The sequence below is a fragment of the Festucalex cinctus genome, chromosome 5 (genome assembly GCF_051991245.1).
Source record: "Festucalex cinctus isolate MCC-2025b chromosome 5, RoL_Fcin_1.0, whole genome shotgun sequence".
Taxonomy (NCBI): Eukaryota; Metazoa; Chordata; class Actinopteri; order Syngnathiformes; family Syngnathidae; genus Festucalex; species Festucalex cinctus.
Genome location: NC_135415.1, coordinates 7223939 through 7248391, shown reverse-complemented (window position 1 = coordinate 7248391; position 24453 = coordinate 7223939). Strand labels below are relative to the sequence as shown.

The 24453-nt window shown below is 39.6% G+C and overlaps 1 protein-coding gene across 1 annotated transcript; it reads left to right on the top strand.

The window, feature by feature from the left end:
• The first annotated feature begins 1602 nt into the window (after positions 1-1602).
• On the top strand, positions 1603-23267 carry npc1l1 (NPC1-like 1). The gene is made up of 21 exons (XM_077522891.1): positions 1603-1747; positions 3957-4118; positions 4205-5095; positions 6493-6786; positions 6863-7086; positions 7172-7272; positions 11344-11516; positions 11766-11894; positions 14615-14797; positions 14871-14985; positions 15088-15353; positions 15434-15523; positions 15595-15785; positions 17485-17612; positions 17694-17823; positions 17897-17952; positions 18033-18183; positions 19760-19991; positions 20063-20176; positions 20261-20423; positions 21979-23267. Exons 1-21 carry the CDS (start codon positions 1706-1708, stop codon positions 22200-22202), a joined length of 4059 nt encoding a protein of 1352 aa, XP_077379017.1. The 5' UTR covers positions 1603-1705; the 3' UTR covers positions 22203-23267.
• The last annotated feature ends 1186 nt before the right edge of the window (positions 23268-24453 follow it).

The window sequence follows — 24453 nt, the reverse complement described above, 5'->3', positions numbered from 1 at the left end:
TTATATGTTTTGAAGCATTACTCTGTAGAGTAGAAAATGACAAATAGTTCTATATGTGAAATATTAAGAATATTTTGTTAATGTTGACTTTATTTAGGCTATTATTTAGGTTTCATCTCCAACATTGGGCATTAATACATTTGTTTACACATTGTGATGGTGAAATGAGCACTTCTGTGGTGATTATATAGTGTGTGGGTTGTCATAGAAACACAAGGCAGTGTAAAATTCTGGCATGCTATAGTGTTCATAAATGTGTTTTAATGACTAATGTTTAAAATTAAAAACATGGATTCTTAACAATTATTTAACTGCATTGTATGAGCACGACAAACTTCTTAAAGGGATAGTTCAGATTTTTTGACATTCTCTATTTCATCCTTACCTCCAGTGTGTTCGATCAGCATTGACTTACCCCTGACAGCATTCTGTGACACGAGTTCTGGTCCGGTGTTGGTCGAGAAGACAGTAGTCCGGCAAGTTGGCTGGGACCACCTAAATAAAGTGTTTTTCTTCTAAAAACAATTTGTCTTCAAAAGAGTGATTGATACATTTGCATCACAATACTCCCTCCTGAAAAAAAGTCAGACCCCATTACCGCTGGGCACTATTTTTCTGTTCGTTCGTATCACTGCGTGGCGCCCTGTAGACTGCTGATAGACGCGCCTTCCGCCTTCGAAAAGACAACTTGTAGATTAGTGCGCGTCTGATTAGTTTTTGGCCTAAAATATATCCATAAACACTACTGTGTCTACCAGAAATGCTGCCTAGTTGTGTGCTTATCTCAAAGTAATAAACCTTAGAAAATACGAAGTAAATCACACAATATGTTGAAATGTTTTAATAAAGTCCCTATCTGGCCTATTTGGTCTTGTCTTTTTCTGCCATCAAGTTTGATCATCTTTCCAAACGCTTGAGCACCTTTGATCTTCAAACGCATGCAACAGTGCAGCTTGGCTTGTCAGTTTTATCAGAGATTTGACCTTGACATACGATAACAATGTCAATTAGAGATTTAATCTTTTAATTGCAGGATCTGATCATGGGAGTGATAATACAGACTTGACACAGCTGCTTGCTACTGTTGTTTTTGGCGAGACTGGGGTTATGAATAACAAAATGATGCATCGTGATACGTCGCTGGTATAGATAGATGAATGAATAGTGTATTTGTAATTCATAAATAATTTTTGAATTGGATCATTTATTGTAGGACGCACTCACGCTCTGGTTGGGAATCCGAGTGTGCAGACTTGACTTGACTTGACGTGTCTAATTCATATCCCAGACAGTGTCAGCAACAGAAACAAGGAAGCACACTGATCTCCATGATCCGATTCCAATTCATTCACATAATATTTGATCTCTTGCAGAAAGGTAATCAATCCACAAGGTGTGGTTGATATTCTCTATTCAGTTGGTCCGCTTCGCCCAGGCAACCCTATCAGCATCCCCTAAGTTAATCATCAATCACAGTTATTGATCATCCATTGCTGCCATTGGCCAGGCCTGGCATCAGACCAGATAAGACCGTGACATCATAAGAGTACTGAAACTGGACATGTCAGGATGTTTGTGCATTCCCAGCAGTCAGACGGGCAGAGGGGCAACAGGACCGAAGTGGACGTTCAAATGCAGCGGCAGCAGTGATTAACACGCTTCTATCGTGCCCGAGGACTCTTTTGTGGCTGAAACGGCAAAAGTCATGCTTCTCGTCGCAGCGCTGATCACTTTTCTGACATGCACGGTGAGACTGGCTTTATCAGTTTAACGGACAGTTTGATAGCGTTACTCACATGCGACGTGCACTTGTTGTACTGAGAAGGCAGTGAATCATAAAGAGGTGTTTTATAAACTATACAGTATTATATGGGGTAAATGTGATGTAAATAAGAACCTTATCCTATTTCTGTTGAGTTATTTTATAAATATGTGGGTTATTTACTGTAAATATTATAGAGGAGTCTTAATTAAAAAAAATGGAAAATGTTCACTTTTTTTTTTTTTTAGATGTTTACCATTACCTAGGCCAGAATAACTTATTCATAGAGCATTTCATACACAACATAACTCATTTAAAAACAGTTGCAAAGCAAGATTTTAAAAGCAAAGTAAAGAAATAAAAACTAGCTTACTAAAATTATTAAAAGAGTCCACAGTGCAAAGAACAAGATTTTTGAAAACATTATTTATAAAAATGCTTTGAAAGACCGTAGATATGCAAAAACAGCATAGTTTTAAACATGGGTTGAAAAGTATTTCCACTTTATTTGGCTATTTTGAATCTTTAGTCATTCTTATTATTCTCTCTGATAATAAAGGATGCCAACAAATTGGTAGTCAATATTGTACACAAGTACTGCTTTTTAATGATGATTTTGTTGGGCGTATTATACATGGGTGCGTGTTATTTACAGGATTTTATGGTAAATAAAGTTTTGTTCTGTATTTTGTTTTCTTTTAAAGAAATCCATATATTTATATAAATAAAAGTATTTATTAGTCATGGCACTGCAGTGCTTTTCAGCTGCGTGATTAAATGTCATATATGATTCATGATCTTAATTTTGTATGCCGGTAGTGCGTCGTGGGATGTAACCTTTTGTTTTTATTATCGTAAATGTCAAATTAATCAACCTTAAATTACTGCTGTTCATCATTTCTGCGAAGACGTTGATTAGGTCGGGGCACAGAACAGCCCTTCCTAACGTCTTTATGGTTTTGTATTTTGATGTCTTGGAAAGCTATACGTATGTTATGATAAATCCGATCAACTCTTGTTTCCATTTGCAATACTGACAATTTTCTTAAACTTTTAATGGTAATTTCAATGAATGGTGTAGGGCAGGGGTCTGCAACCTGCGGCTTTGGAGCCATATGTGGCTCTCTGTGGATCTCTAAAAAAATTAGTAGAGATGAATATTTTTTACATGTTCGTCTTTATATTTTTTTTTAGATGAAATATTATTTAAGTGAATTAATGATTCAATTTTTAAAAATGAATAATTAAATATTCAAAAATTTTAAGTTGTCAGAAAAAGAGATGAAAGGTAGATGAATTTTTTTTAATTACCTACAAATCTTCAAAAATATATGATAAAATGTCCAAAAAAGAAGAGGGAAAGTACAAAATTACAATAAAATGTCCATGAAATTGCAAAAAAAAGTAACAGAATTTAAAAAAAAAAAAAGCAGAAAAGTAAAATTAAAAAAATAACTATAAAAAAATCACCATAAAATGTCAAAAAATTGCCCAAAAAAAAGAGTCAAAAAATTTATTTTAAAAAGGCAGAAAAGAAAATGTTAAAAAAGTAACTATAAAATGTCCAAAACAAAAGAAGAAATCCAAAAAATTACCAGAAAATGGACAAAAATAGTCCAAAAAGTTATCATTATTATTATTATTATTATTATTATTATTATTTAATTACAATTAAATATCCACAAAATTGCCAAAAAATGTCTAAAAAATTATAAAAAAAAAAATGTATGAAAAATGAAGTAAGAAAAATAAAAAAAAAAAAAAATTAAATTAAAAAAACAATCCAAAAACGGAAAAAGAAAAAGAAAAAGAATGTTTTGGATGCTGCATATTTTTCTGTTCCGGTGCAGATCTAATGAGCTCTTGGGCCCTCAGTAAATTAGACTAACACTAACACACTGTTTTACGGGTCCAGACAGATGATTTATTTATTTGGCCTGAAATGGCTCTTTTGACAGGAAAGGTTGTTGACCCCTGGTGTAGAGAAAAGACAGAAACTCTAGTTGGTGTAGAAATATGGACCTACAGTAAATCTGAATAAAACCGTCATGGTCGTACCCACAAAATTATCTGTGGTTGACACTTTGCTTTGACTCCAATGGCTCAATTAATCAGAATGAGTTAAACATCAGCTGTCGTTGTTCTTGTATAGTCAGACTCATTTTCATTCGGATTGTGTTTCAAAATGTGCCAGGTGCTGTCACAGGCTGAGCATCAAGCCGGCTACTGTGCTTTCTATGAAGAATGTGGCAGAAACCCTTCAGTGGGAGACGCCCTCATCCCTCCCATCGTCCCCTGCCGAAATTATAGCCGAGCCCGGGAAGTGACGGGAGAACACTACCGCAAACTCAAAGAGGTCTGTAGTGCTGCCAAGGAAATGATCGTAACATCAAACAAAGAAACTATTATCTTATTAAACCCGCACGTGTTCGTTGTATGCAGGTGTGTCCCATGTTGGACAAGGGAGTCGGCAACACGTTTGCCTGTTGCTCCATTAAGCAGCTGTCATCCTTGGAAATGAGTTTGACCTTGTCCAAGGCCGTGCTGGTGCGCTGCCCTTCTTGTGCCGAAAACTTTGCTCACCTGCACTGCATCAACACCTGCAGCCCAAACCAGAGCCAGACAGTCAAAGTCACAAAGGTCATGAATGTTACCCACCTGGGAAAGGCCAAAGAGGTCGTGGTGGAGTACCAGGCGTACCTCGCCACCAGCTTTGCCGACGCCTCCTTCCAGTCGTGTCAAAACGTCCGCATCCCTGCCACGGGAGGCTTCGCCATCTCCACCATGTGCGGCCGCTATGGTGCCAAGTTGTGCACCCCCCAGCGCTGGTACGACTTCCAGGGAGATTCCAGCAACGGTCTGGCGCCACTCGACATCGATTTCAAACTCATCAAACCGGGGGAAACGGAGGGAGTACCCGAGGGCGTGATTCCCTACAGTGGACGAGCCTTGAGGTGCAACGAGACCACGCCGTCAGGAGGTCAGGTGTGCTCGTGTCAGGACTGCAAAGGATCATGTCCTGTCCTTCCACCTCCCCCGCTGCCACCAGGACCCTTCAGACTCTTGGGCGCCGACGGCTTCCTCGTCATTTCCATCATCGTGTTCGGTCTCCTGATCTTTTTCTTCATCTTCTTCCTCTTGGTCTCTTGTTGGGTCGAGTCCAATAATCAGGATGAAAGGAAAGAGAAAAGGAAAGGCAAAGATTGGAACTGTAACGATGTCATTCATCCGTCAGAAGTGACGTGTGCCGACAAGAACAGCATGGCCGCTCAGGCCTTCATTAGCTCCGTGTTTCAGACATGGGGAACGTTCATGGCGACTTATCCCATCATGGTTAGTTTCTCCCAAAGCATCTACAAACAATATCAGATACTCATGTACATTATTTTTTGTTGTCTGCATCAAATGACACCAGTTTATGGGTAAATGATAAAATAGGAAGTCAAAATAACAAGAATTATCTACAATATTGTTGTACTGTATGTCCCCCTCACTAGTCTAAACATGCTATTCTGATTAATATTGTTTTTGTGTAAAATGAATTAAGCAGCAAAGGGATACTTGACTTAAGTTAATATTTTATTCCAGTATTAATTTGATATTTATTAATATCAATTTTAATACTTTTAAAAACACATTTTTCCATTTGCTGTCGACTGAAGGTGACATCACCTGTGCTGAGGAAAGAGGTAACGACCAATCACGGCTCACCTGTTTTCTGGATTTGGTCAGCAAACTGAGTCATGATTCAGCACAGGTGATGTCATCTTCAGTCGACAGGAAGTTGTAAAATTAGGTTGTTGTTTTTTTTAGGTATTAATTGTTCATGAGATTTAATGAAACAAAATATGATCTTCTTATTGTTGGAAATGGCTCAATGAGTCAAGTATCCCTTTATTAACCCATCTCAGGGGGCAGCCATTTTGCCTCTTACTGTTGACCAATCATGGCTCAGCTTCAGAAAAGAGGTGAGCCGTGATTGGTCATTACCAGAAGCAACTGTGATTTTATTTTCACTTGACAGTAAGTGGCAAAATGGCCGCCTCCTGAGCAGGACACAATTATAATAATAATTATTATTTATTATTATTATTATTATTATTATTATTAATCTGAATTGTGTGTTTAGACTAGTGGGGCTTCATAGAACATATTGTCAAAATTTCTAGGTTGACTTCCCTTTTAATATTGCAATGTATTGTTTATTAGAATACTGTATCAGTGCACGGACATATAGACACAATTACTATCAAAACGTATCATATAAATTCTTTTTAAAAATGCTTTATTGAAACACTAACATATGGGAAAAAAATCCATTTTGAGATGTTTTGTATGATACTGTATTAGCACACAAACTTGTAGAGAAAAGATAGATATCAAGATGAAACAGTTGATATAGAATATCAACAGCAACATACAAACAAAAGATTAATGTTGCTAAATGAAGAAGAACATAAGGAAGAAAAACGGAAAATATTGAATTGTTTAGAGTTGTTTGTTACGTTCATCCTACATTGGTTATTCACCCTGTACCGTAAGTCTATGATTTCGCCAAACCAACTAACAAAGAATGATAAAGTACTACAGTGCCACTAAATAGAGCACAAACGTTTTTTCAAGGATGAACTGTTAAAATAAAAAAAAAAGAGAAAAGATAAAGAATACAAAGTGGTAGTATTATAACGCCAGTTGTCGTCTGACTTGTTGATCTTGTCCCCCCATCTAAGGTGCTGCTGGCGTCGGCTGTCGTGGTGGTGGCGTTCGCCTCCGGCATCATGTTCATTGAGCTCACCACTGACCCTGTGGAGCTGTGGTCGGCACCCAGCAGCCGAGCTCGTCAGGAGAAGGATTTCCACGATAAACACTTCGGACCTTTCTTCAGGACCAACCAGCTGATTTTGACAGCGCCGGGCAGGGAAGGTCACGTTTACGACTCGTTGCTGTTTGGTGTGCAGAACTTTAGTGGCCTTGTCTCCAAAGAGCTCATCATTGAGATGCTGCTTCTGCAGAAAAGAATACAGGTAAACATCAGAAGAAGCACAACCAGATCTCCATGCGGTGTTTGTTGACGATTAAATGCCCCTCTGATTTTTCTAGAACATTGAGTTCTGGTCAGAGGAGCTGAATCGCACAGCAAGTCTGAAGGACGTTTGTTTTGCACCCCTGAACCCCAACAACTCCGCCCTAATCGACTGTGCGGTCAACAGTCTGCCACAATACTTTCAGAACAGCCTGGATAATATCAATGCCAAAGTGAACATGACTGAGCTGGGGGTGACCAAAGAGGTGGACTGGAGAGATCACCTCATATACTGTCTCAAGTAAGCACTCGATCTTCTTCCTCCTAAAGTTGGAGGAAAACTGCTAAACATTTACATCGAGACATTTGTCTTCTCTTCTGTCAAGTTCGCCTCTGTCGTTCAAAGACATCACCGATTTAGGACTGAGTTGCATGGCTGATTACGGAGCTCCAGTCTTTCCCTTCCTGGCTGTCGGCGGGTACAAGGGTGAGTGGCTTGTAGCAAGTGAGCAGTTTTAACAGGGAAGTCGACACAAAAATATGTTCTATGTGCCCCCACTATTCTAAACATGACATTCTGATTAATATTGCATTTGTGGAAAATGAGTTAAGCAGCAAAATCCACACCGTTTTATCCATCTTAAGGAGCGGATATTTTGCTATAAGGTGTAGAACAGGGGTGTCAAACATAAGGCCCGCGGGCCGGATCAGAACCCGCACAGGGGTTTAATCCGGCCCGCGAGATGATTTTGTAAAGTAAAAAAAAAAAAAAAGTTGTAATGCTGGACTAATTAATCAGTCGGCCACAATCCAAATATATCCATCCATCCATTTTCTTGACCGCTTATTCCTCACAAGGGTTGCGGTGGCTGCTGCCGCCTATCTCAGCTGGCTCTGGGCAGTAGGCGGGGGACACCCTGGACTGGTTGCCAACCAATCGCAGGGCACACAGAGACAAACAACCATCCACACTCACACGCACACCTCGGGACAATTCGGAGCGCCCAACTAACCTGCCATGCATGTCATTGGAATGTGGGAGGAGACCGGAGTACCCGGAGAAGACCCACGCGGGCACAGGGAGAACATGCAAACTCCACCCAGGAAGGTCCAAGCCTGGACTCGAACCGGAGACCTCAGAACTGGGAAGCGGACGTGCTAACCACTCGACTACCGTGCCGCCCCCAATCAAAATATATAAAATATATAAAATTTGTAACTTCACAAGCAGTCCTTGTACAGGGGATGTACAGGGGTCCTGGATGTCATTATTTTACTCACAACTTAAAGTTACGATTTGTTTAGTTATTATTATTATTATTATTATTATTATTATTATTATTATTATTTATTTTAATCATAGACCAACAAACGTGTTAAATACGATACAAATTCAATTACTGGTAACACAAATATATGATATGACAAGGATTAGCGTCCTTATAATGTTATTAACTGTGCCACGCAATGCATTGTGGGAATAGTATATATGCAAAACAGGTAGATTTAACACATCCAGGACTCAGTGTTGCCGTGTTCCATTTGCATTTGTATTATTTTTTGGAACAATATGATTATAATTGAGCTCCGTAATTTAGGGCTGGCACACAATTAGCAGAAATCTGCGTATAATTGACGGCAATCATTTTAAAGTTATATACCGTTATTTTACCGAAGCGGCCCACTTGGTAAAATATTTTCCTCCATGCGGCCCCTGAGCTAACATGAGTTTGACACCCCTGGTGTAGAAGATGACATCACAGATGCTCAGGACTTATACTGCATTCGAGGATAGTCGGAAGTCAGACTTTTCCGAGTTCAAACCAGGAAGTGTGTACGGGAACACCCCCATTGAATTCGGAAATTCCACTTGCAAAGTCAGAAAAAAAAAGGACCCCAACTTCACAGACGGACTACAAGTGATGTCACTTTACAATGACCTGAATGATAAAACACAATTTACTCGAGTATAAAACTGGATAGCTTTCTTCATTCATAAATAGCATAACTTCACGTAACGCAACGTACATAACAGTATGCGGCTATCTTCCTATTTTTCTTCCTAATAAGTTTGCTGGAGGTCAAATAAGTTTTGAGGACCAAAATAATGAACAATTTATCACTATGTGCCATTTGGTTGTTTACTTTCGACTCGAACGCTTTCAGATCGGAACTGGGAAATATATTTCTGAATTCCGACCATCCTCAAATGCAGCATTAGTGACCAATCATGGCTCACCTGTTTTTAGAAGCTGAGCCGTGATGGGTCATTACCTGAGCACTGAACAACTGTGATGGTGCCCTAAGCATAAATGTTTTGTGGTGACAACCCCCCCAACACTCCGTCCGCACACCCCATCACCCCTCCTCTGGTAGAAATGAACAATATCTGAGTATTTGTCAGTTTTGCTTTATTAAACAAAATAACTTGTAAGTAGGGCTGGGTTTGAAATATCGATATATCGCTATCATATCGATACACCTTTTCATATCCCAATATCGATACATAAAACCATGTATCAATATATCGACCCCCCCATTTTTGTCCATTTATTTACACAGCCTGTGCTGTGGTTGTAATTTATTTAAATTATTATTTATTGTTTTTATAAGGCCATGTTAAATGAAACAGATTAATGTAACTGCAATGGATTCAATTCCTAATGTAAATCATATTCTTAATAATGCATTAAATTAGAGCAAGAAGTTTCTACTCTTTGCAGCATTGGTACTTTTGACTGTCTAAAATATGTGGTGCATGAATTCCTCAACTGAATCGAAAATCGTTGTGAATCATGAATTGAATCGGACCCTTGTGAATCGAATTAAATCGATTCTGGAAATCTGAATCGATACCCAGCCCTACTTCTAAGTATCAATATTGAAGTTTTAAAAATGTTCACAAAAATAAGTAATAAATAATAAGTCTTTATAAAACTAACAATGACACCAAATACTCAAATAAATAAAGCTAAATGAATTAAAATAAAACTCAATGCCACTACTATTAACAAATAAACATCTGGAAATAAACAAAGTGCAAGCAAGTTAGTAGAGGCCCGACAGAGGCACATGTCTACATTTCTGGGCTGCAAAATCGGCTATCAGGTCATCATATGACAGCTTTTGTGCAATTTCCGCATTTATGTTAGGGTATGAAATGCTCCTTGAACATATTGAAGCATTGATCCTGTATTCAGAAATACAAGACAATATTCAGGGATTCTACAATGAAATATGGTTTTGAACCAACCATGGTACAAACATTTTCTAAATTGATTAGGATTATGGTATTGTGCAGGCCTATATTTAAAACACAGGTACATGAAAATTTTAATAATCTACCTTTTTAGAGAAGGACTGATAGGGCACTATGTAAAAATTCTGGACATAATGTTAAAACTATGAATATGAAATGAGGAAATCTACTTAGCCTTAACATGATTATTATTATTATTTTCAAATTACACTTTTACCAGTACATGCCGCTCTTGGCCGTTCCATATGAAACAATATTATCTCGTCACATTCCATTTAACATACCGTATAATGAACGTGCTGGTCACAACCATTCCACTGCGGCGGTTTGGAGTGTTTTTTTGTTTTTTTGTTTTTTTTGCTAACTGTGGTCATGTAAACGTAGCTGCTACAAAATAAACAAATTGTCATTGTCATACCTGCAAGTGACGCGCGAGCATCATCTCATTGTTTTTTCTTTTCCGCCCCCAATTCTTGATGCCTTTTTGATGACATGTCCAGATATCGAAGAATAAACTTCTGCCAAATTTGCGATTGAAGCATAAAGTATACCCCACCCCCCTCCCCCTTTCCCTAGTAGTTTGTTTCGTTGGAGCAAAAGTGCACCCCGCTACCCTCCCCCTTTCCCTAGTAGTTTGCTCCGTTGGAGCAAAAGTGCACCCCGCTACCTCCCCCTTTCCCTAATAGGAACAAACTACTAGGGGAGGGGGGGCACCAACGTAGACCAGCGATACCGCTCGTCGAGTAAATAATGCTACGTTATTTTTTGTATTTATTAACATGCTTTACAAGCTTTTATTTTAAATATTAGCCACTGATATTATAATTACTAATATGATTATTTTTACGGGCTTGATTTCTTTTTTGGTGCCCCCTTAGGCAGTTGGTGCCCTACGCGCAGTGCGTGGTAAGCGTATGCGGAGCGCCGTGTCTGAATCCATGTACAGGCTTTAGCCACAGGTGCTTCTAATCAACTGGCAGGTAAACGAGCGCCATGTGTGCGCGCTCCCGTTCGTTTACCTGCAGGTTGAGTAGGACCACCTGTGGCTAAAGCCAAACTATGGCAGTGTTTTTAGTTCCTGGACGTGGATTTGCCACCTTTGCTACGATGTCATTTTCAGTCGACAGTAAGTGACAAAATGGCCGCCAGCTGAGAGGAATAAAAATGGGTGGATTTGGCTTCTTATCTCATAATCCACAAGCACAATTTTTGTTTTTGTTCTTAAAATCGTGAAGAAATCAACATTTGTATGACGTTCATGTATGCTAAACCATCTTCCCGCCTTTGAACATCTCCCAGGTGATGAGTACACCAATGCGGAGGCCTTCATTTTGACCTTTTCCCTCAATAACTATCCGCGGACCAACGTCAAGTACAACGTGGCCATGCAGTGGGAGAAAGAGTTTCTGAAAATTGTTCAAGACTACCAGAGAGACCCGGCCGCCAACTTTACATTTGCATACATGGCAGAGGTGTGGTAAAAAAATAAAATAAAATAATAATAATAATAATAATAATAATAATAATAATAATAATAATAATAATAATAATCTGCACAGTCACTCGTGACAATATTTACCAGTAGAAAAGTAAAGCTTGCCAAAGCCACTTTGGATTTTTTTTTCATGTTGTTTTTAATTTTCCTCATATTTGCACATATCCCATATACTGTACAAAAAGAGTGGTTATATTTATGTTTGTGACTCTGTTTATGTCTCTAGAGGTCTCTGGAAGATGAGATCAATCGGACAACAGCAGAAGACATTCCCATCTTCATGATCAGTTACGCTGTAATCTTTGTTTACATCGCCGTTGCTCTAGGGGAGTATTCTTCATGCAGGCGCATACTGGTAAGACGTGTCTATAGACGATTATGTTTCTGAAGGAATTTGCTGATCATCTTTATTTTCACATTTTGGTCTATTGGGTATAATTATACTGGTTCACAAAAGTCAAAATAGTGAAGCCGATGTGAGATAAATTCCTACTCTACCGCAGTCAGAATCACCCTGTGATTAACCAGTGACCAATGGGCTGCTTTTATTTATTTATTTATTTATTTATTTATTTATTTATTTATTTAATTTGTATGCTATGACTGTAAACGGATAAGAGGTGTTAAAAAAGGAATGGATTTATTCATTGTATTGCTGTCAAAGTTAGAGCAAAGGGATACTTGACTCATTGAGCCATTTTCAGCAGTAAAAAGTTAATATTTTTGTCAATAATTAACGCGTAACTTCATTATTTTTTCATGTACAATTTAATACCTTTAAAAAGTAATTTTTCTATTTGCTGTTGAATGCTGATGGCATCACCTGTGCTGAGGTAACGACCAATCATGGCTCAGTTCACTGACCAAATCCAGAAAACAGATGAGCCATGATTGGCCGTTACCTCAGTGCAGGTGAAGTCATCATCAGTCGACAGCAAGTAGAAAAATAATTTTTAAAGGTATTAATTGTACATGAAAAATAATGAAGTTATCAAATTCATTCTGGACAAAATATTAAATTTTCACTGCTGAAAATTGTTCAATGAGTCAAGTGTCCCTTTAAAGCAGGGGTGTCCAAACTTTTTAAACTTTTTTTTATTTGAGGGCCACATACAGAAAATCAGAAGGACGCAAGGGCCACATAATGTTATGAAGATAAATTGTGTTTAGTCATAAAATTGTACAAATAATTTATTTGTGCGTTTGCATATTTAGAAAAATGCTACAGTATATAAACCAATTTATTTGTAATATGGCAGTAGGGTTATTATAGTTTGGGAATTTTTCATTTTAGTTAGTTATTATTAGTTTTCAGGGTGGTTACGTTAGTTTTTATTAGTTTTGTTATTTTTTTTTTTAAAAATGCTTAGTTTTAGTTTATATATATATATATATATATATGTATATATGTGTGTGTGTGTATTACTTGTTCGCAGTATTTAAAAAACACCATGGGAGCAACGTCATCTGAAGGTGCTTTTCTATTGGCTGATGCTAGATGACGTCACTTCTGTGTGACATACTTTCAAACGTCATTATTCCGGTTTATATCAAAATAAATCTACTAAAAATCACATTTAAAATCCCCAAAGGCTCATGCATTAAATTAATTACAAAAGACTAAAACGAAGGACATGTTTGCTATAATTATAGTTAGTTTTAGTTAGTTTTATAAACATAAAATGTAGTTTCAGTTAGTTTTTGTTTTTTAAAAAGCATTTTTGTTTTTAATTTTAGAATTTTAGTTTTTGTTTTTTCATTAGTTTTAGTTAACTAAAATAAACTTGAATGGCACCTCTTTTTCAATACCCTCCCTTCTTACTTTGACCATCTCCAAACATTTTTTTTTTGTTTATTTTATTTGAACTGAATCAAATTCCATTTTTAGCATATGTCGCGGGCCACTGAAAATTGGATGGCGGGCCGCAAATGGCCCCCATGCCGTAGTTTGGACACCACTGCTTTAAAGCTTTAACTATCCAGTTAAAGTTAAGCTTGGATTTAAAGGAAGTTAAAGTTTGAACGCATTATTTTCAATACAATGAATAAATCCCTGCGTTGGCTGGCAACCAGTCCAGGGTGTCCCCTGCCTACTGCCCAGAGCCAGCTGAGATAGGCGCCAGCACCCACCGCGACCCTTATGAGGAATAAGCGGTCAAGAGGATGGATGAATGGATGGATGAATAAATCCTCTCCATTTTAAACACCACTTACCCTGTTCAGAGTCACAGCACAAAGTTTAACTCCTGAGTTAAGACTTTAACTCCAGAGTTAAAGGCCCAGTATGCCGGTTTCACTCAGGAAAATGCACTTTTTAAATACAGGATGTACACACGCACGGATTATTATTTTTTCTCACTCACTCACTCACTCACTCACTCACTCACTCACTCACTCACTCACTCACTCACTCACTCACTCACTCACTCACTCACTCACTCACAGAAGCTTACGTGTGTGAATGAGTGAGTGAAGAAAAAAAAAAATCTGTGCGTGCTTTCAAATTGCCGCCGGAGTGATGTCACGCAGCGACTCGTTCGCCCGGCCCCGTTTGCGCCCCCCCCCCCCCCCCCGCTCTGCGATTGGCTGGAGGGGTGTAAACACTGTCTTTCCACAGAAGCGTCCCGCTGTTTACAAAACAAACACAAAATGGCGAAATACAGGCTGGTGGCGTGGGGGTTTAGGACGAAATCACCACCAAAGATGAACATAAAACCAGATGTGTAGACTGAGAGAAAGTTAAAGTGTGTACATCCTGTATTTAAAAAGTGCATTTTCCTGAGTGAATCCGGCAGAAAGCACCTTTAACTGCAGATTTAAAGCTTTAACTGAAGAGTTAAAGCTTGAAAGCTTTAACTTTGACAGCACTAATTGAAAATTAGTTAGTTGGCTTCACAGAATAAGAGAGTAGTACAATACAGTGCAGTACATTAATGAAATTCTTATCACATTGGTGAAATGAGATACAAGCTTAGCGATTATCTCCGCAAAGAGCCATAAGTTGCTGATAAAATACAGCAGAAGATACGATACCGGGGAAGACCTGGAATTGATTTCCCCTTCCACATTCTATAGGTGGATTCAAAGTTTCTCGTGGGTCTGGGTGGGATTTTGGTCGTCGGGTGCTCGGTGCTGTCCTCCATGGGCTTCTACTCCTGGATCGGCGTTCCCTCCTCGCTGGTCATCTTGCAGGTCGTGCCCTTCCTGGTGCTTGCTGTCGGAGCGGACAACATTTTCATCTTTGTTCTGGAGTATCAGGTGTTTATTTGTCAATACCACGATTGTGTTTATCATACTATATGATTATAACATTTGTGTTGACATTTGGCAGAGAGATGCGCGGAAGCCCGGAGAGAAACGAGAGCAGCAGATTGGCCGCGTGCTTGGAAGCGTTGCTCCCAGCATGCTCCTGTGTAGTCTCTCTGAGTCTGTCTGTTTCTTTTTAGGTAAGGACCTTTTGGACACATTCACAAACAAAAATTGCTATTGCTGTAAAAATAACAGCAATTTCAGTCCAACGCGTTGTGTGTTTTTTTTTTCTCTCCAAGGGGCCCTGTCCACCATGCCCGCAGTGAAGACCTTCGCTTTGTACGCCGCTTTGGCCATCCTTATGGATTTTGCCCTCCAGATGACGGCGTTTGTAGCACTGCTGTCGCTGGATGCCCGGCGTCAAGACAGCAACCGCTGCGAGCTGCTTTGCTGCGTCACCGTAGCGACCCAGAAATCCGACAAGCCCAACGAGGGCTTCCTGTTGCCCCTCATGAGGGACTATTACGCTCCCGTGCTGCTGAACCGTTACATGAGACTCATCGTGGTACGATCTCGAAGAGTTTCTTATGTTCATTTTACATCATAAGTTTATCATGATTAAAAGGTGTAATACTTCCTCTCCAGATGTTGGTGTTTTTCGTCATGTTCAGTGTTTCTCTGTACCTCATGTTCAACGTAACAGTTGGTCTGGATCAGGAACTGGCTATGCCCAAGGTCAGTGCAGTGTATATATGTTATTATTGTTTTGCATTGATGCCTCACAAATGTGTTTTCTTCCGTTACAGGGCTCATATATGCTGGATTATTTCCAGTATTTATACAAATATTTGGAAGTGGGAGTCCCGGTTTATTTTGTAACAAAAGGACGCTTCAATTTTACCACAGAGGAGGGCATGAATGCAGTGTGTTCCAGCGTGGGCTGCGACCAGTTCTCACTGACCCAAAAGATTCAATATGCCGCCAACCATCCGGAACTGTGAGTCTTTTACATTCAAAACGTTGCCGCTCAGATTTCATTCTGTCCTTGAATGCAAAGCAGATGTCTGCCTATTCTATATCCTGACACATCCTTGAACCTACCGATATCATAGTAGCACCTTTTGCATCCTCACTATCTGATCTGATAGGGAAAATGTCAGTTACGTGATTTGCTCGTTGCTGATAAAGGTCACCTGTCAATGACAGTGCCAAGATTAGAAACAATTATATGTTTAATACGTCATTCAAATACATGACAAGGCAAATTTGACAGAACTTAAAATTGATGGGAAAAAAACATCTTTCTGTGAAGACCAGCCATTCTTTCCATCATATAATGACATTTTGAAAAGCGTGCTAATTCATGGCAGTACATATACAGTATACTGTTTTTACATGTTGTAAAATAAAATTGGACTAATGCTGCCAACATGAAGGTTAGTTTTTCTCTCTCTCTCTCTCTCTCTCTCTCTCTCTCTCTCTCTCTCTCTCTCTCTCTCTCTCTCTCTCTCTCTCTCGAAAACAGACACTTGACCACTCGGTCATGACCCAAACATAACCTCTTGCATGGCCCAGTCATGTCATAGAGAGGCTTATAGCATATTAGCAATGCCATTTACTTCATGACACAAAGAAGACCACCCCATCAGTCTAAATACAGTGTTATAGTTAATATTGTGTTGAATTAATATGGCGTTTGTGGAATGTGAGCAGCCAAAATCCCCTTGTTTTTATCCATCCGGAAAGGGCAGCCATTTTGCTACTTGCGGTTGACTAAAAATTACATCACGGTTGCTTAGTACTCAGGTAACGCCCAATCATGGTTCACCTGTTTTCTGAGTTTGGTCATGTGATATTTGCAAGCTGAGCTGTGATTGGTCTGAGCCCTGAGCAGTTGGTATGTCATTTTCAGTCAATAGCAAGTGGCAAAATGGCCGCCCCCTTCAGATTTTTTTTTTTTTAAAGGCGGGGTCTTCCGTTTTCACTCAGGAAAATGCACTATATAAATACAGGATGTATACCCATGAACCCCTTCTCAATCTACACCGCTGGGCTTCTGTTAATGTGTGGTCGTGATTTTTTCCTAAACCCCCACCAGCCTGTATTTTGCCATTTTGTGTTTGTTTTGTCGACAGCAGGACATTTTTGTGGACAGTTGTTTACCACTCCAGCCAATCGCATTGTGTGAGTGATTGAGTGAGAAAAAAAATAATAATCCGTGCGTGCTGTCAAGTTGCCGCGGGAGTGACGTCATGCAGCCGACAAATTCGCCCGGTCCCGTCTGCCTACAGTGAGGCACACGCACCCCCCCCCCCCCCCCCTACCCCCTGCTCTGCGATTGCCTTTAGGGGTAAACAACGGTCTGTCCACAGAAACGTCCCGCTGTTGACAAAACAAACACAAAATGGCAAACTACAGGCTGGGGGGTTGGGGGTGATTTTTTTTTAGGAAAAAATCACCACCACACATTAACAGAAGCCCAGAGGTGTCGATTGAGAAGGAGTTTAATGGTATACATCCTGTATTTATATAGTGCATTTTCCTGAGTGAAAACGGAAGACCCCGCCAACAAAAACGACTTGTTTTCGAGCAACACTTGGAGGTACATGCTTATCATTGAAGAGTGACAATATTATAACCTTTATTGCATTCACATTTACTTGATTTAATCTACTTCATGTCATTATGTGATCTAGATCATACATTGGCATCTCTGCAAACTCCTGGGTAGATGATTTCATCGACTGGCTGAACCCAGGATCCAAATGTTGTCGACTTTATAGCTTTGGTCCAAATGCTGGACAGTTTTGTCCCGCGGACAAATGTGAGCCTCACTAATGACACAACTCTATGATGAAGCACATTCTTCTTGCTTATGACCCACCTTGCTCTTATGTCATGATAGCTCCTTTGCTCTGTACGCGTAAATGTATGGCGAACCCCTCCGATGGCGTCCTCAGGCCCACCGAGGAACAGTTCAATCACTTTCTTCCTCACTTCTTGGGTAACAGGCCTGACCTGCAGTGTCCCAAAGGGTGTGTATTGTCCAAATATAAACACAAACGTATCACAACTGTACACTCACTTGTCTATCCTTTCGCCATAAAGAGGACTAGGAGCCTATGACACGGCTGTGGTGAAAGATGAGGACGGGGAAATTATTGGTGAGACTTCTCACAAATCAGATTACAGTTAAGATTTTCCCCAAAAAAGATTCACCGTACACGTTTCTCGTTGCATGCAGCTTCTCGCTTCATGGCTTACCACACACCACTGACCAACTCCCAGGAGTTCACTGCAGCACTGCTGAGGGCCAGAGAGCTGGCCTACAGCATCACTGAGGGCATGAAGAAAATTAATGAAACCCCTCCGGACTTTGAAGTCTTCCCTTACACGTGAGAACTCTTGATCTTCATATCGTCCATTCTTTCTTCATGTTTCATATCTGACAGGTTTGATGTGGGCACCATTTAGGTAGGCTACATGCCTGTACCAACAAGAGTTGATCTTACATGAATGTCAGTGTATTAAACCACAGACACAGACAAGCACAGGTCATTTTGGTCACATTTTGAAAACAAATAGACCTCATAAATCAAATTACAATGATCCAAAGTTTAATGCTTTTCAATTAGCAGAGAGCGTCCTTTTCTGGTATTGATAGAAACACTATTTGCTACTTATTGTGTCCTTTTAGATCCAGATTTGATTTAAAGAGGAATTAAACCCCCCAAAAATCTTGACAATAATATGTTCTATGCAGCCCCACTAGTCTAAATACAGTATTTTGGTTAATATTGTTAGTAAAATATGAGTTAAGCAGCAAAATCCAGCAGTGTTTATTAATATCAGAAGGGCGGCACAGTGAAAGAGTGGTAAGCACGTCCGCCTCCCAATTCTGAGGACTCGGGTTCGAGTCCAGGCTCTGGCCTTCCTGGGTGGAGTTTGCATGTTCTCCCCGTGTCCGCCTGGGTCTTCTCCGGGTACTCCGGTCTCCTACCACATTCCAAAGACATGCACGGCAGGTTAATTGGGTGCTCCGAATTGTGCGTAGGTGTACTTGTGCGTGTGGATAGTTGTTTGTCTCTGTGTGCCCTGCAATTGGCTGGCGACCAGTTCAGGGTGTACCCCGCCTACTGCCCATTGCCAGCTGAGATAGGCTCCAGCACCCCCCACGACCCTTGTGAGGATTAATCGGTTCAGGAAATGGATATCCAGAAGGCGGTTATTTTGCCACTTGCTGTCAAGTGAAAATGACATCACAGTTGCTCAGGTCTCAGGTAACAACCAATCACAGCTCAGATTCAGAAAACAGATGAGCTGTGATGAGCCGTTGCCTGAGCAACTGTGATGTCATCTTCAGTCGACAGCAAGTGGCAAAGTGGCCGCCCCCTAAGATGGATGAAAATGGCTGGATTTTGCTACATAATTCATATTCTTCAAATATAATAATCAGACTGCCGTGTTTATACTTTTATCTAACATATTGTCAACAAATGTTTAAGGTTGACTTCCCCTTGTTGCAATTGTTATTTTCAAAGACACTAACTTCAAGTGGACATACACAGGCTATACACCATTTTATCAGAATCAGTACCCAGTATTGACTAAAACAGATCTGAATGCGTCATCAGCTGTATCTGTTGGTTCTTGGGATGGACGAGTACCAATACCTGGTATTGGTACTCGCATTTTGTGGCCGTTTTACAGTCAGGAACTAAAAACTAGAACTAAAAATTAGAAGGATAGAAAGCATATTGGGATATATAGGACTTTCTGTTTTTGTTTTTGTTTGTTTTTCTATGGTTGGATTTTATGAGTCAAAAGTACTAGTGGTATCGATACGGTATCAATGACTACTCGAGGGTTGAGTACTCGTGCTGGTATTGGTCTGAAAAAAGTGGAATCGAACATCCCTAAATGACATTCAAAACCACAAGTGACCCGAAACGGTTCCCTGCGTCCTCCCAGGGTGACCAACGTTTTCTACGAGCAGTACCTGACGATCGTACCGGAGGGCCTCTTCAACATCTCACTGTGCCTGCTGCCGACATTCGTCGTGTGCTGTCTGCTTCTGGGCTTGGACCTGCGCTCCGGCTTGCTCAACCTCATCACCATCATCATGATCACCGTGGACACCGTCGGGGTCATGACACTCTGGGATATCCATTACAACGCGGTGGCCCTTATTAACCTGGTTACAGTAAGTGCACAGATGTGACGGGTCAGTCTTCAATCCATTTTGGTCATCTCTTGACTGCCAATCGTTTACAGGCTGTGGGCATTTCTGTGGAATTTGTGTCTCACATGACGAGATCGTTTGCTCTAAGCACAAAGGCCACACGTGTGGAGCGAGCGAAAGAGGCCACGGCCAACATGGGCAGTGCAGTAAGTTGTTCAGTCTGCTATAGTTGACAGGATATTTCCAAGTGCACCGCAGTCTGAGTGGGTTTTCTTGTTTGAACCTTGAAGGTGTTTGCTGGTGTTGCTATGACCAACCTGCCTGGCATCCTTGTTTTGGCCTTTGCCAAAGCCCAGCTCATCCAGATCTTCTTCTTCCGCCTCAACCTGGTCATCACGCTGCTGGGGATGGCTCATGGACTCGTTTTCCTACCAGTAGTGCTTAGCTATTTTGGTAAGTGTTTTTTTTTTTTTTTTTTTTTCTTATTTCAGGACAGTTATAGTGCATTATTTATACCAGGGGTCTAACCTGTGGCACTGGAGTCACATGTGGCTCTTTAGTCCAGGGGTGGCAAACTGCGGTCCTCGAGGGCCGGAGTCCTGCAGGTTTTATAGCTTTCCCTACTCGAATTGCAGCTGATTCCAATTAACAGGCTTGTTATCAGGCTTCTGCAGAGCTTGCTGATGAGCTGAATATGAATCAGCTGTGTTGACGAAGGGAAATATCCAAAACCTGCAGGACTGCGGCCCTCGAGGACCGGATCTCGCCACCCCTGCTTTAGTCCCTCTCCAGTGGCTCCCTGTAGAGCTCTTAAAAAAAAAAATAGAAGTAATACAATAGTAAGAATTAATGATTAAATGAAAAAATAAATTAAATATTTAAAAAAATGTCACAGTCCAAATTTAGGTTGTTAGCATAAAAGAAACGAAAAACGTTTTAAAAATGCCCAAAAAATGTCCAAAAAGTGACAATAAAATGTCCAAAAAGGAAGAAAAATAGTAGCATAGAATGTCCATTTAATTGCCACAAGTGTCAGAGAATTTGTTTTTATTTTTTTTATTCAATAAAAGACCAACCATAAAATTTCCAAAAACAAAGAAAGGCATAAAATGTATTTGGAATTGCAAAAAAAAAAAAAGTCCAAAAATTTGTTTTAAAACAAAAAGGCATAAAACAAATCATTCAAAAAGTAACCATAAAATGTCCAAAAACAAAAGACGATAAGTGGAAAATTACCATAAAATGTCTTTGGAATTGCAAAAAACAACAACAACAACAACAAAGTCAGAACATTTATTTAAAAAACAAAACATGGCATAAAATAAATCATTCAAAAAGTAACCATGAAATGTCCAAAATCAAAAACAAAAAGAAAGGTGGAAAAAATGTCTTTGGAATTGCAAAAAACAAAAAACAAAACTACAACAAAAAAAGTCAGAAATTAGATTTTTTTTTTTTTAAAGGCATAAAATAAATCATTCAAAAATTAACTATAAAATGTCCAAAAACCAAACAAGGAATCCTGAAAATTGCCATAAAATGTAGACAAAATTGCTAACAATGTCAGAAATTTGACAGAAAGGCAGAAAAATCAAAAGTCAGAAAATATATGAAATGGGAAGTATGAAAAATTACAAAAAGGTAGAAGAAAATGAAATGTTGTGTTCTGGTGCAGCTCTAATTTGCTCTTGGGCCCTCATTACATAGACTAAAACTACCAAACTGTTTCATTTGTTCAAATGTTTTGCGGCTCCAGACAGATTTTGTGTTATTTATTTGGCCTAAAGTGGCTCTTTTGACAGTAAAGGTTGTTGACCCCTTATCTATACCTTTTAAATTGACCTTCCCTAAACTTTTGAACGCTCGTCCAACTGTTCAATGTTTCAGCACTTTCTGCTCATCTGTAAATGTCTTAGTGCATTTTAACATATAAATAGATGGTTAACTTTTTGTGAGTAGTGCATGCTGTGCAAACAACACTCACCATCTTCTTTTGTGCTTTAATCAGGACCCGGTGTGAATAAAGCCGTGCTGATGCAGATCCAGCTGGCACAAGCGAAGACCCGTCAGGAATTGGAGCTGACGAGCATGAGACAACTTTATGATAACTTGAGCTACGAAGACAATGAGGCACACTCCAATGCTGCAAAACCTCCCGTGTACACCAAAGACTCACCGCAGAGTATGAAACACCAACAAGATGAGAAGGAAGAGAACACTGACCGCTTTTGAGCTCCAACAACTAAACAGACAATTATCAAGCTCTGATGAGCAAATAAATACCTCTAACAAACAAAACTGGAGATGGACAAGCAATGGCAAATCGAGGGAATGGGAGGGCGTATTTACCTCCATATGGAAATCATTAACCTGACTATCAGTACACCTCCATCATAGGTGGATAAGTAGGCCCGTATACAGCTACAAGCAGTTGTGTAATGGACTCTACACTAATATGACTATTGTGAGGACACTTGGCACATCTCCTCACTAGCACTACAGTGTTGTTCTTTTATTTTATTTTATTTTTTTTATGTATTTCAGGACAAGAAATGAACAGATGTTTTGGAATTTTGTACTTTTTATGGAAAGTAATTATTTTGTGTATGTACTTATGCTTAAAGGCCCAGTCTGCTGGTTTCACTCAGGAAAATGCACTTTTTAAATACAGGATTTAAACAAACAAACTACTTCTCAATGTACAGATCTTGGCTTCTCTTAACGTGTGGTGGTGATTTTGTCCTAAACCCCCAGCCCACCAGCCTGTATTTTGCCATTTTGTGTTTGTTTTGTAAACAGCGGGACGTTTCTGTGAAAAGAAAGTGTTTACACCCCTCCAGCCAATCGCAGAGTGGGGGGTGGCGTGTCGCAAACGGGGCCGGGCGAATGTGTCGGCTGTGTGACGTCACTCCCGCCGCAATTTGAAAGCACGCACGGATTATATATATTTTTTCACTCACTCACTCACTCACTCACTCACTCACTCACTCACAGAAGCTTACGTGTGAATGAGTGAGTGGGAAAAAAAATCCGTACGTGCTTTTAAATTGCCGTAGTTTGTTTGTTTATATCCTGTATTTAAAAAGTGCATTTTCCTGAGTGAAACTGGCAGACTGGGCCTTTAATATTAGCGCTGGCTGGAAGTAAATGCACACACTCCAACATTTTCTTAAAATTTTGTTCAAAAACACAAGTTGGACTTTTGTGCCTGCGTTGCTGCATTGTCACTTTGTGAGGGAGAAAATAAATATACTTTTTGCACCCACCTGTACATATTGCAGACTAGTGAATTTTTGTTTTGCCTGATTAATTGCAATTTAATTGCATGTTATATCTGTTCTAAATATACAATAAACATATTTTTTCAAGTATTTCATACTCTTGTTAATTAACAATCATTACAAAATACAGATGTGGTTATCGTTTAGTGTACCATAATTTTATAGTAACTAATACAATTATTTGAAGTTAAAACATTATACCAAAGTTAAAAGGAATGCGAAACATTGAGTCATAGATTTGTGTTGAGGTAGTTTTCTTCCACTAGATGCATTAGTGCTTCATGTTGGTTATTAGTGACAGAAAGTGCATTTTTCTTTTCCAATTCCGAGTATTGGAACATGACCCAACTTATGGACCTCAGTCCATTTTGTTCATGGTAAATTACAATTACAGTAACCAGTGCCCTAACCTTGCTCTTGCAAGATGAATTTCACAAACTCTGGAGAATACGTCTTTTTTTTTTTTTTTAAGCAATTATACACAAACAAACAAGGCCCATTTGTATCATCAAACCAAGTTACTTGGCACAGACTAAGCGTAAGTATTCTTGAACATTGAAAATAAAGGAAAAAAAAAAAAAAACTAAAATAAAAATAAAAACACATTCAACAGAAATTGCACTTGTAAGAGGACTATAATAAATCTTGTACCGCTCCCGCTGATAACCGCCGTTCCCGAACCACTGGTGGTTCGACCCAATCACATAGGGACATTGTGTTTGGGGGCGGGATATGCAACTATGACGAAACCAGGAAGCCAGCGCCGACGCCGGAGCTCACAAACAAACCTAACATGGACGAATGGACGCTACAATTAATTCTGTTCTCGGAGAATTACTCACCGTTTCCTTGTTGAATTTTGAACAGCGAGGCGCTTCGTACATTTCTAGGCTCCTAAGCTGTTCGTGCTTTCCCCCCTTCGACAAGAACGAACACGAAATTTTCACCCGTGGCCGTGATTGGTTAAAACAAATATGTAGAATGTTGCATCTTCCAATCAGCTCGAATTATTGTACGGCATGTCCCGCCTTTTTCCGACCAAATGACTGTGGCGAGGTACATCCATCTGGCTATTGCCAGGTTACTGTTACAAGGTAAGAATGGAAAAATTTACTTCTTGACTGGTTGATACTGGTTAAATGCCTCTTCTATTTTATTAAACAAGACCAATCCAATACTGTAATTTAGTTTGCCTTTGAAAC